Source organism: Microtus pennsylvanicus, chromosome 11 (assembly GCF_037038515.1).
Source record: "Microtus pennsylvanicus isolate mMicPen1 chromosome 11, mMicPen1.hap1, whole genome shotgun sequence".
Lineage (NCBI taxonomy): Eukaryota > Metazoa > Chordata > Mammalia > Rodentia > Cricetidae > Microtus > Microtus pennsylvanicus.
In genome coordinates this window covers 66,763,901-66,776,756 of record NC_134589.1, presented here as the reverse complement: position 1 = coordinate 66,776,756, position 12,856 = coordinate 66,763,901, and the positions used below count along the sequence as shown (strand labels likewise).

At 38.2% G+C, this 12,856-nt stretch overlaps 1 protein-coding gene across 13 annotated transcripts in view; it reads left to right on the top strand.

Annotated features, from left to right (window-relative positions):
- The window catches only part of Rapgef6 (Rap guanine nucleotide exchange factor 6), a 173,726-nt gene that overhangs the window by 113,555 nt on the left and 47,315 nt on the right, over positions 1-12,856 (top strand). For 7 of the 13 annotated variants that reach the window (XM_075992593.1, XM_075992591.1, XM_075992586.1 and 4 more), the window contains 3 exons: positions 4,141-4,381; positions 9,710-9,867; positions 12,262-12,276. In XM_075992593.1, coding sequence (XP_075848708.1) covers positions 4,141-4,381; positions 9,710-9,867; positions 12,262-12,276 — 414 coding nt within the window. The remainder of the gene's footprint in view (positions 1-4,140; positions 4,382-9,709; positions 9,868-12,261; positions 12,277-12,856) is intronic. The other 6 variants (XM_075992594.1, XM_075992587.1, XM_075992592.1 and 3 more) reach the window with 1 other exon arrangement.

Sequence of the window (12,856 nt, the reverse complement as noted above, 5' to 3'; positions counted from 1 at the left end):
ATTAGATTGCTATGAGAATGACAGAATCCTGGAAGTATGCCCCACCCCCGATACGTTTTGGGGTTTTGTTTTGTTTTGTTTACTTTTCACTTTTGCTTATCTTTCTTTAAACTGTGTTCAGTCATAGAGAAAAATGAAGTATTTTGAGATTTTCATCTGAGTGCCTTGGATACAGTTACCTCAAATTAAATTGTTGCTGGACAGTTTTCCAGCCTTATATTTTAGTGCTGAATAAAGAAGCCTTCAGAGCTTTTTACTTTCTGGGGATTTACACTATCTACCAATGCCAACTTTTAGGTCATATTAAAGAATTCCGATTTTGAAAAATATGAAAGCAGGCTTTACTCTGTCACCTTAAGCAAATTAAGTCTCTCCCAAGTTTTCTGTCTCAAGTGTGTTTTATATAATTCTTAAGGATCTAATACCTGAGAGTTCTTTGCACCTGTAACAGAAATATTTACTGACTGGTACCAAGTATTAGCAACATGGACCCTGGGGAAAAAGGAAGACTTTTGGATGTAGGAGGCAGGGAAGCCATTCCTAAGAGCCTCTGGGTAGTAAGAATACTTTTGTCCTCCCAGGATCCTACATTGGTTGTGGTCAAGGATAGGGAACTACGTGGTACTATAAAAGTGTGGGAGCTGCCTTAACCCAGGTAGAATGCCGTCAGCCAAGCAGAACACCAAAGTCGACCTCAAACAAGCATTTGTAGAAATGGAGGGAGCACTTTGATCTTTTCATAGTGTTCACAATAACTGGCACTGTCATAAAGTCGGATCAGACATCAGGTGTAAGAAAAAGCAGAAGATGGGCATAGAGGATGATCAATAAGTTATCTTTTTCAGATTATGAAGAAGAAAAGTTGATTCAAGGAAGGGGCAGAAAACCTGTCTAGTGATTTAAAACCTCATCTTTTGAAACAAGAACAGAAAAATCAGGAAAGGAAAAAAATCACAAATCATTGAGAAAGAAACAACTCTTAGGGACACTCATTGTTTGTAGTTCACTTCTCACCAAAGACCAGAGCACCCCAGCAGCACCTTTTCAAACTGGAGCGCTCACAGACCTTCTCAAAAGGTAGAACTGAGCTATAGCTTCCTCTCAGGGAGACCCAGGAAAACTTGCAAATTTTGCTCCTGGTTCTGAATGTCAAGAGAAGAGCCTTGCATGAAAAGCTGTTTGTATCTTTGCCAGGTGGTTTTAACAAAGGTGAAAATTGAAAACCAAAAGCTGAAAGGAACTTTAATTTAGTAAAGCAAAATATCTTTCAAAGATGAATCCTAAAGATATCTAATACTTTGAAGGCAAAGTAAAATGTTTCTCTTGGTGCTAGAGAGATGGTTCGCTGGTTAAAAAGCACTCACTTGCTATTCTTCCAGAGGACCTGAGTTCTGTTCCCAACCACCGCGTCAGATAATATCCTCCTGTAACTCCATATTCAGTGAATCTGGTGCCCTCTTCTGGACTCAGCAAGCATATGCAGATGTATGGCAGACAGTCATATGTACACATAAAATAAATCTCATTTTTAATGTCATTTTTATATGTTTGCATCATACTTGGGCACTGTAGTCTTGTCTTTGTTGAAGACCCCACAGAATGGGAAAAAATATTTGGCAGTTCTAACAGAAGTTTAATACCCAGACTGTATAAAAAAAAATTCAAGAAACTGGTATGGTGGAGGCAGGAGGATTAGGACTCCAAGGCTAGCGTGAACTACCCAAATCCTATCTCCAAAAAATAAAACAAAGCAATGAAAGGACAGGACTTGGAGGATGAGTCAGGATTCATGGCCTGGCTGAGATACATTGTGAAACATTGTCTCCAAAAAAGGAAAAAAATAAACAAGTCATCCAATATTTTTTATAAGTAAGTTATCTAAACAAACAGTTCACAAGAGAAGAAACAAACATGGCCAAACAAAGATTTGAGAAAGTACTCTATATTATTGACCATCAGAAAACTGTAAATCAAGGCCCCAGTTATCTTCTGTCATAACTATCTTTAAACACAGAAGAAAAAATATAGCATGTGTTGATGAAGAGGTTGTATGAGAAAGTAACTTTTTTAAACGTTTTTTGTTTCTTTGTGGATTTTAAATCATACATTCTGGTTCCACTTATCTCCTCATCCCCTTGAAATCATCCTCTGCCCTTAGAACCTCCCTCCCCTCAACAAAACCAAATTTAAAAGAAAAACTAAACAAAACAAATAAGAGAGAAAATAGTCTTGTCGTGGAAGCTGTAGTGTGGCCCGTTGAGTCACACAGTTTACCCTTTAGTCCATTCATCACTACCACAAGTCTTTGGCCTGGCTTGACGCCTCTAGTTTCTGCTACGCCACTGATAATGGGCTCTCACTGGAGCTCCTCTTGGATATCTTGTTGTCCTGTGTCTTGGAGATCCTGCTGTTTTGGATCTGTAGGTTCATCCCATTCACATGTTCCTGCAGTTCATAGATGATGTGGATGTTGGGACTGGCCAACTCATAGTCCTAGTTCTGGGCCTGGGTGGTAACTGGGTTGAATAAATCACCAGTCTCTCATTATTACTACCCAGGCAAGCTCTCCAGCACTGCCCCATGTAGTTTACCCATTGCCGCCTGCAGCAGGGAGCAAGGTCAGCTCTACTGTTTTGCCAGGTGAGGTGCAAGGACTCTCTCTCTTGATTGCCATAGGGGATATATGAGAGGAGCATGGGCTCAGCTCTCCTGGGTGCAGCTGGTAAGGATAAGGGCTAGTTCTCCCACTGTTGTGACCCTACGGCCAGCTCTCTCACCTGTTGCAGGTAGTAATGGGTGTGGAGGGGAAGGCATCTTTAATGCACATATGCCACCACATGGTAGACAAGGGGGGCGCAGAGTCAGCCCTCCTGCGCTTGTGCCCTCAGAATTGCCTTACCTTTGTCCTGACCACAGGGTAGGCTCTAGTTTGCTTCCCATAGGAAAGGAACTTTTTTTTGGGGGGGGGGGTCGAGACAGGGTTTCTCTGTAGCTTTGGTGCCTGTCCCGGAACTAGCTCTTGTAGACCAGGCTGGCCTCGAACTCCCAGAGATCCGCCTGCCTCTGCCTCCCGAGTGCTGGGATTAAAGGCGTGCGCCACCACCGCCCGGCCAGGAAAGGAATCTTTACACTGTCGTTTGCAATGTAACTCCTGTAGAGAGAATGAGAAATTCCTCATATAACTAAACAGTAGAACTATCGTGTGATGGTGCTGTCCTCAGTGGGTAGCCACAAGAAATGAAGCCAGGAACCAGAGATGCCTGCATGGTTTTTTTTGTTTTTGTTTTGTTTTTGCTGCTTTTACAAATAGCTAAGATTAGAAGATGTTGAGGCCCATTAATAGGTTAAAGGATGATATATAATACTCGGGAATATTAAGCCAAAACAGAGGTCAAATCTTGACACTTGGCCAAAGTGGATGGAGCTGAAAGACATTATGCTAAGGTACCCCAGTCTGACACACAAAGACAAGTATGGCGTTGTCTCTCTTCTGTGGCAGCTAGAGCAGTGTTCACCTGAAGGCAGGGTAAGATTTCTAGAGGTTAGGAAAGATTGAGGAAGAGTGCAAAAATGAAAGATATGATGATGTATGTTGCATGAATGCATAGAATGACATCCTGATCTTCACAAGTATGCACAATTAATATCTGTTGGGTGTGTTGTTGTTGCTGCTGCTGCTGTTTGTTGTTGTTTTAATAAGCCCAGTGGAGTGGCACATACATGTAATCCCAGCACTTGGGGAGGCCAGGAAGATAACTGAGAGTTCAATCCCAACCTGTGAAGCAAAATCCTGTGGCGACACAACAAAAGGAAGGTGGGGAGGAAAGCAAGAAAGGAGAGAGAGAAGTGAAGGAAAGGGGAAAGGACAAAGAAAAGCATCCTCTCAGGCTGGATGCAGCTCAGTTGTGGTATGGGACCAGGAGATCTCATTTAATTTAGTAGTGCACATTTTCACACAGGCTAGCAATATACCTTTTTGTTGTTGTTGTTGTTATTCCTAATGACTTAATTTTATCACTTTGGGGATCTAGCAGATGATTTTAAAATGAGTGTGAACCTGATGGTATTTATCCCTAAAATGTGTTGGTAAAAACATTTTAGTAAGGAAAGGGAAAATGATGAATTTGTTTATTTCCACAGTGTTCAAAGAATTGCTCAGTAGGACTGAACAAGAGAAATCTGGTATACCTCATATTCCCAAAATTGCTGAAAAAAAAAGTAATCGCCATTCAATCCAAGATGTCCCAGGGGATATTGAACAGACATCACAGGAGAAAGGAAATAAGAAAGTTAAAGCAAATACTGTTTCAGGTGGAAGAAACAAAATCAGAAAAATTTTGGATAAAACACGATTTAGTATCTTGCCTCCAAAACTGTTTAGGTAGGTAATACCAATCTATTGTGTTGGATTGTCATATTAAGTGAAGTTTTTATTGTAGGGATAAGAATCATGTTTGTTTTATACATCATAAAATCTTTAAATAATACATGAGTAAAATCTAAAAATCTCTGCATTATCTCTGTGGCTTTGTCACTATATAGTAGCTTTTAGTGTTGTGAATTTTATTAAAGACTGTTTTATGTATTTTTATGTTTCGAGTTCAGTTTCAATCACTATCTATAAATTTGGATGTTAAATTTTGAGGTACATCTATTGCTGGTAATTTTTGAGTTTTTAAATATCATTTTTTTCTGCTGGCATTACTTTTTCTATCCTGAATTCTAATGGTGAATTTTTTGATATTTGGGTTTTTCCAGACAGTCATTCTGTCTGTATATCACGCAGTGGCAGGAGCTCAAAGAATAGATGTATTCCTGAGGCTTCTTAGCCATCCAGCCTTGCAGAACTGGTAATCTCTGGTTCCAGAGATTCTCTGTTGCCTGTCTGAAAAAATGTGTAGAGGGATTAAGGAGATAGCTGATGCCAACTACTGTCTCCCTATACATATGGCCACACACAAGCTGTGTATGCCCCCATTACACACATACACAAATCTCAAAGATCAGGACATATTCTTCCTGAGTTCTTCTACCCAGGGAAACAAATTTTCTCTTCTTTCAATTTGTCACTCACTGGAAACTGGTGCATCAGATGGCTTTGCTTTATACTTCCACTTTAAAGCTCATTCTTGTTCATTTCTAAGTCACTGCTTTCATTACTGTGAGTAGGTTATGAAAACTATAACTTTAAAATAGCAAAAGTATTTAATATTGTACATATCACAAACACTGAGACCAGTTGAAGCTGGGTGAAGAAACTGTTAGAGTTGTAACCCACTCTAAAAGAGGTTGGGGAGAGTTTGAGATGACCAGAGGTCACTGTGGAAAGGGAAACAAATCCAGAGGCCAGAGAGCAGAAAATAATTCACATGGCGAGTTCTTTAAGCAGGTAATGTCTTGAGTTTTATTTCCAGAAGTCTTGATGGATTGGTCTGGATTGTGTACATTGTTGTGTCTCATACTCTCTGGAGAGTGGACTGGTTAATAGCAGGAGACGAAGTTGCTGTCACCAGGAGCAGCTAGTTGAGCATTTCCCACATGATAACTTTGTATTAGTAACAAAGGAAGAAAAATCTACTAGAAATGGGTGTGTGTAAATTCAGAATGTATTTTTATTTAGTTTTTCACTTATTAATCAGTAGGCATTTTGAGTTTTTTGCATTGTGTGCCACAAGAAGCTGTTAGCTAAATACAAACATGAATAAAAACGTGTTACGCATGTCTTCTATTCATGTAGCATAAAATGGCAATCATTTCAGTTGCTGAAATCCTAAAAGATAAGTTAGAATCATACAGATTTCTGAGGCCAGTTTTGTGAGAGCTAGTTTCTCATTTTTATCTGTCTGACTCTGTTTTTGAGACCATATATTTTATTATTATTTTGATACAAATCATTTAAAGTGAATTTGGATAATTTTTTCTGCAATTTTTGAGAGGATTTCCCATGCAAGGCAAATGTTCTGCCATTAAACCATAGCACTAGTTCTTGACTTTTTTGAAGCAGGGACTCCCCATGTAGTTCCAGCATGTACTGTATTTATTCTGTAGCCCTGCCTAGTCTCAAATTCTTCAGCCCTGTTGCCTCTTCTTCCCAAATGCTAGAAACAGGTATGCATCACCACATCCAGCAAATGATTGCTTTTTTGCAAAAGTGTGCAGTCTAGCTAGATGTAGGGAAATCTACAAGCCTAGCATTCAGAAACTCATCCAAAGCGTTGACCATTTTGCAGAGAACACAAACAGGAAATGGAAGAAAAATATAAACACACAATGTCTACTCCCGGTAATGTACCTCCTCCAGCAAGGCTGCACTATCTAAGCCGCCCTAGACAGTACTACCAGCTGGGGGACCAAGTATTCAAATATTTACGCCTATAGGGGACATACTCATTCAAACCACTACAGAGATTCCCCCATTCTGAAGAACTCTTAAAAGTCATTTAGGGGAAAACATCACTGTGGCATCAGTAGATAAGAGAGAAAATGAGTTCAAGTGATTGTATAGATGTTTATCTAAGGATGCTGCACCTTTTTTCCATAGAGCTCGTTGATGGTGATGTCCTGCTGTGTTGCTCATTCTGGCCTCAAACTCCTGTAGTCAAGTGATCCTCACAAGGGTTAGAAGTATACTAAAAGTCCAAGTACAAGAAAGTGGTTAGAAGCCAGGCGGTGGTGGCACATGCCTTTAATCCCAGCATTCGGGAGGCATAAGCAAGCAGATCTCTGTGAGTTCAAGGCCAACCTGGTCTACAAGAGCTAGTTCCAGGACACAGGCTCCAAAGCTACAGAGAAACCCTGTCTCAAAAAACAAAAACAAAAAAAAAAAAAAGGAAAGAAAGAAAGTTAGCTAAATAGTATGTAGACACGAAAATTAACAAGGACGAATGTCCGGATGTCTGTTTTGGGTTTTTTGTTTTTTATAAAGTACAAATAAGTTATCCCTTTTTCTTCCTTTATCTTCGAAGTTTCTTACTTTAAATATTTGGATTTTTTTAATTGAAATTAAAAATTAAGTAAATGTGCCAGTTGTTGGTGGTGTTTACCTTTAATCCTAGCACTCGGGAAGCAGAGGCAGGCTGACCTCTGAGTTTGAGTTTTCCAGCTTGGCGGAAAACAAACTCCACTCCTCCCCACATGACCCCAGAGGAGGAACAAGAAGGAAAGAATATAAAAAGCCATAGATACTTTAGGTAAAAGTAGATAACACTTAAGTCTCAAACAATTACATACTTTTGAAGTGAAAAATTATTCCTAAAAAGCAATGAAAATAAGTTATTGATCTAAGTGATTGATTTGAGGGACATCTGTAAACTATAATCAAAGTACACTTTTATTAACTGGAGAATATTAGACTGTTCCAAAATCAGATTTCCTTTTTTTTTTAATCACTCAACTTTTATTCTGTATCTTCCTAAAAATAACATTGCTTTGTTTTGTGCATCAAGAACTATTTTTTTCTCCAAATGTCAGTATATTTTTTGTTTGCTTTTAATGTTGAAGTTATTTTTCATATGCACATTAGTGATGTTTTGTGCCCTCTTTGGTTTTATAAGGAAGCTAATTACTTTTATTTTAAATAAGTTTAGCGTTAGGGAACTAATTATTGAGGAATTTTTCAAAAATGTCTTGTTTCTGTTACTGCATCACCTCTCAGGAGACTGTTTTGGTAAGAAATGACATAATTATTTCTCAAATAGGTTTTATCCGTTAAACTTTAAGCATGGATTTTTTTTTTTGCCAATTGTTTCATTCCTGTCATAGCTTGAATTCTGCATGACAGAATTTTCACGTCTACATGCTCACACCTAAGTACCATGAATTTATAGCCTGCCTTACATGAGTATAGCTAGATAAGGACTTTTAATTAAAAAAAAAACTTTATTTTGTAAACTTTATAGTGAAGTCCCTTTAACCAAAAATTCTGACTTAGTGCTGGGGACATGGCTTAACTGGCAGAGTGCTTGCCCAGCATCTGACGGCTCTGGGTTTGATCCTAGGCACCACATAAATCAGATGTGGTGCTGCAAGCATGGAATACCAACACTTTGGAGGTGAAGGCAGGAGGATCAGGCATTCAAATTCATTCTCACTACTAGAATGTTGAAAGTCAGCCAAGGCTACAAGAGACCCTGTTCCAAAAAATAATTCTACTTTTAGTTTTGTACTTTCTTCAACTTTGTTAGTAAGAGTAGATCACCTCTTTGTGTCTTTGGATTCAGTTACCTAATTTTATGAATCCAAAAATTGCTGAGTTTTCAGAAATCAGTTAGACTATTGTTTAAACATGTCTTTCTACTTTTTCTGATTCAAATACTGACAGCTTTTCTTGTCTTCTCTTAAATAATCTTAAAATGTTTATTTTTTGACAGCCAGCAGTGCAAACCAAGTTGTAGAGAGGTAGTTTAGGGTAAGTGGGAATTGCTTACCAAATAAAACCTTTCTTCTCCCAAGAGTAAACTGATGTTTCTCCTTGGGAATAACTAGCATCATTTCCATCAGTTGTATTGTTGTGCCTCTACTTCTCTGTGTCAGTTAAAATAAATGTTCCTCCTCTCCAGCTTTGAATTGCTCTTATTTTAATTTGGTAAAAGTACTTGACTTCTTTTCATAAGAACAGGAATACCATTTTTCATCTACTTTAGCTGACTTAGCTCTTCAACCAGTGGCAAGCTAGAGAAAGGACCTGAGACAACCAGCTAACTAACAGTCTGTCTGCCATTACAGTGTTCCACGCCCTCATGCCTCCCTGACTATGCAGCTCTCTCTTGTCCTGGCTGTCCTTGTTTTCTTGCTATTAACACTCTGTTACTCTCCATTTTGTTTCATTACATAGTCTGCCTAAATCTTATATTTTGCTTTAATATATTCTATATATTCCATATCGCTCATTTTTGTAGGTTGTAGTTTAATCTTTGCCATGATAATTGGTAAGTGTTCTGTGATCCTGTTTGTATAGAAAAAAACAAGACAGGAGACTGTGCTGAGTAAAATTTACATGAGAACAGATACTAAGGAACATATTTCAACATAAGTCAGTTTAGGGAGAGAACTCTGATTTTGGTCTTTGGTGATGATAGAAATCTTTTGCACTGTGATCCTAAGTTCTCTAGAACAGTTTTACTTATAATTAAACTAATACTGGAAATATACTGACAGTGTTTATGTTTTTCCTTTCTATGATTTTAGAATTACCTATGTAACAGTTCTAAGTGTTATAAAAGAGTTTCTTGTTGCCCTAGGTAATGGCTTTTTAGTTAATATGTGTTTTTGAAACCTAAAAAGGGAACAAATTCTTCTTACTGATTTAAATCATCTTGTGATTATCATGTGTTTGGAGGGGACACTTCCTGTTGTGTGGCTATGTATAGCTTAGTAAATATATTTGAAATTTGAGACTGGCAAATTTCAAGCAGTCTCTAAACATTCAGATTGAGTTTTTCTGCCAAAACCAGAAGAAGCAAATTCAACATTATTTGTGATACAGTAGAATTACTTCCGTTTTATATTTCATTTTAATGTAATTTTCAAAAACATTTCATTGCTGTCTCTTATAATTACTCTTTTTGGTTGCTGAAATGTTTTAATCTTAACTGCTTAAGTCATTACACTGAATTGAGTTTGTTGTTATACCTTGAGCTTAGGAATCCAAATTGTTTGCTATGTAAGTGCCTTCTAATACTTGAAAGTGATATATATCTATCTTTTGAAGTGATGGAGGCCTGAGCCAATCACAAGATGACAGCATTGTGGGAACCAGGCACTGTAGGCACAGCCTGGCTATAATGCCAATTCCTGGAACTCTCTCATCCAGCAGCCCAGATCTCTTGCAGCCCACCACCAGCATGTTGGACTTTTCCAATCCTTCAGGTAATGTTTCTATGTGATGTCATATGGCCAAAGTGGTACCTAATACACAGTCACTTGTGTCATAAATACTGGTTTTGCCTGCAGAGTTTACCTCTGGTTTTTGGGTTCATGCAATAAGCCAGGGAAAATTATGTCTTTTTACCAAAGCAGGTTACTGAAGCTAAAGTTGTTTTGCGGGGGGGGGGGGGGCGGACTTGGTTTTGGTTTGGTCAAGAATTATTATCATAGTATAACATTGTTTTCCCTTCTAATGGTTTTCAGGATGGAGCATCAAGTTGTTTTCTGTATGTGTTGGTGCCCAGAGGCATAAAATTTCACATAAGACCATGATCTAAAAATCTCATTGTAAAGTACTGATTATATGCCATACACCACTTTTCTTTTCCAGAAAAAAAATTAAAAACTGAATATGTAATTGCACCCAAAGGAAAGATGGGGGAAATGATCCCTCAGAGTGTTTCTGATTCAACTTAAATTTTTTGTTCTAATGCTTAAAGGAACAGCATTCATTCACATATATTTCAGTGCCAGAAAGAAAATACAAGAGTATTGGTAAAGTTTGTGTTTTCCTATGGCAACTTAAATAAAAACCCTTCAACATAAGAAAAACCATTTATTGAAGGTTGTACTGTACATTATATAGCAGCCTAAAAACTCCCACGGTTTAACAAAAACCCAGACTAGTGAAAGTAGTTGTGTACATTGCTTCCTCCCATTCTCAGCTCATGCTAGAGTTTCTGCATACAGCAAGTTGGTGTTATGCATCATTCTTTCTGTAAGCCATCAAGACTGTAGAGCAGAGATTTTAATGAATCATTGTTTCACTTTGAAAGTTCTAGTAGTTCCCGTAAAGGGTTGTGTTAGAAGACAAATCAGAAATAAGTACAAAACTGGCTGCCAGTATATTAAGTTATTTGCTTTCAGGAAAGGTGAGCACTAAGGTGTCACAAAGGCAGGGAAAAAGCAGGCTAGGTTCAGTTCTGTGACGTAAGAGGAAATGCCTGTACCAGGATGAGGATGTGTTTTGTAGATGAATGTTCTTTCTAAGCACCTGTTCTGACAACCTGTTGCTTCATCATTTCTTGCCTACGTGTGTTTGACCACCTGTAGGTTCTCTCTGCATGTCCAGTCAGCTGCTTCTTACTCTAATGTGTTACTCTCGAGTACTCAAGCTCAGATCCCCTACTTTTCATCAACACTTTCAGCACCTTTGGTATTTTGGGTTTTTTTTTTTTTTGAGACAGTGTTTCTCTGTGTAGCAGCTGCCCTGGAGCTCACTTTGTAGACCAGCTGACCTCAAACTCACAGAGCACCGCCTGGCTCACTTTCAGCACATTTTAATGACTTCTCATGTTCATCTTGTGGTAGAATCAAAATCTATTTTACTTTGTATGTAGGTGTTCTACAGTGGTGTTTCTTACACTCCATAGAAGATTCACAACTAAAAGATTTTTACACTCCCAGAGAACAATCTAAATATGCATGTTTTTTGAAAGCAGTTATTTAGAAAGGGCATATGATATTACTGATTTGCTGATTTTTATGATTATATTGCCATCCCAAGCATTTATAGATTCTCGGGATGAAGACAGGCCAGCACAAGGCCTGTTAAAAGTTAAGACACTTGCCTCCAAGTCTGACAACCAGATTTTTGTCGGAACCCACATGGTAGAAGAGAACTGTCTCCTACATGCCATCCTCTGACCTCTACATGCATGTATACATCATTATCATCATAATAGTAATAATAGTAAATAATAATAGGGTAAATAATTAGAAAGTGATGCTGAAGGAATAAAGAGGGACTTAAGGGAAAGAAGAGTGAGAAGTGGAAGGAGGAGGTGGACAGTATTCCACATGTAGAACTGTATCCGCCCTGAGGAGCAGGTACTTCTCAGATAGCTCTCAGATTGGATTCTTAGTTCTTTCCTTGAGAGCATCCTGGAAGGACACTGAGATGCTTTTTAAATCTGCTTAGAGAAAGTCTAATGCAGCTGAGTGTGTGCATTAGATGTGTGTGCATGTCATGTTACAGCTGGATACACCTATCAGCTCACTTTTGAAACCCCCAAATGCACAACTTTGTGAAAGACTTATCCAGTAATATATTATTTGTATTTTTGTTGGGAAAAACTATTACCAGCTTTAAATTCAGCTTCTTACATTTAACAGCAATACTAAAAGTTAGCTCTGTCCACACACTTGATTGCAATGACTGTGTGTCATTAGCCAGCGTTTATTGATGTTTGTCGGTCAAGCTCAGCAATGTTGAGTCTGTATGCATAAAGTTCTTACTAGATCAAAATCGCAGTGTAGGCAAAGCTGCAGAACTACTGAATAGTTTGATTTGATTGCTGACTTTTTATAATTTTGCTTTATTTTTGCTGCCTACAGCTGTTGGTTTTTACTGTAAGTATCTTGGTATTCTTTTGTCTTTTGTGTATAGTTTGTTATTTTCAAAAAGGTCATTTGATAGAGAACTCAGTGAAGAAGGAAGCATAGTTCTCTTTCCACTTGTGAGGTAGTGCTCATTGGTGTAAACCTTTTATTTATTTTCAGTGACAATGTATGTTTTTTCTTCATATAGAGACCATATACATGCCACTTTACAACTTGTGAAAAGTTTTTTAAATTTTTATTTTTTTTACTGTGTGTGTGTGTATGTGTAAAAATGTGTCATGGAGTGCTGTGGAAGTACTTTTTCGTCTAACATAAGTTGAAGCTTTAAGAATTCAGAGTATGGAGCTGGGAATGCAGCTCAGCTGGAGTGCTCACTTATCTTGTAGAAGGCCTAGTTCAGTCTGTGCAGCTCTCACAGCTGGCACAGGGCACAGGCTTGTAACCCCAGCAGTTAGGTGGCGATCAGAAGTTAAATTTCACCTTCAGCTTCGTGGCAGGTTTGAAGCCAACTTGGGCTACATAAGACACATCTCCAAGCATTTTTTTTTTTCAGTGTGGCTAAATGAAATTTGACTCCGGTCCCTTCTAC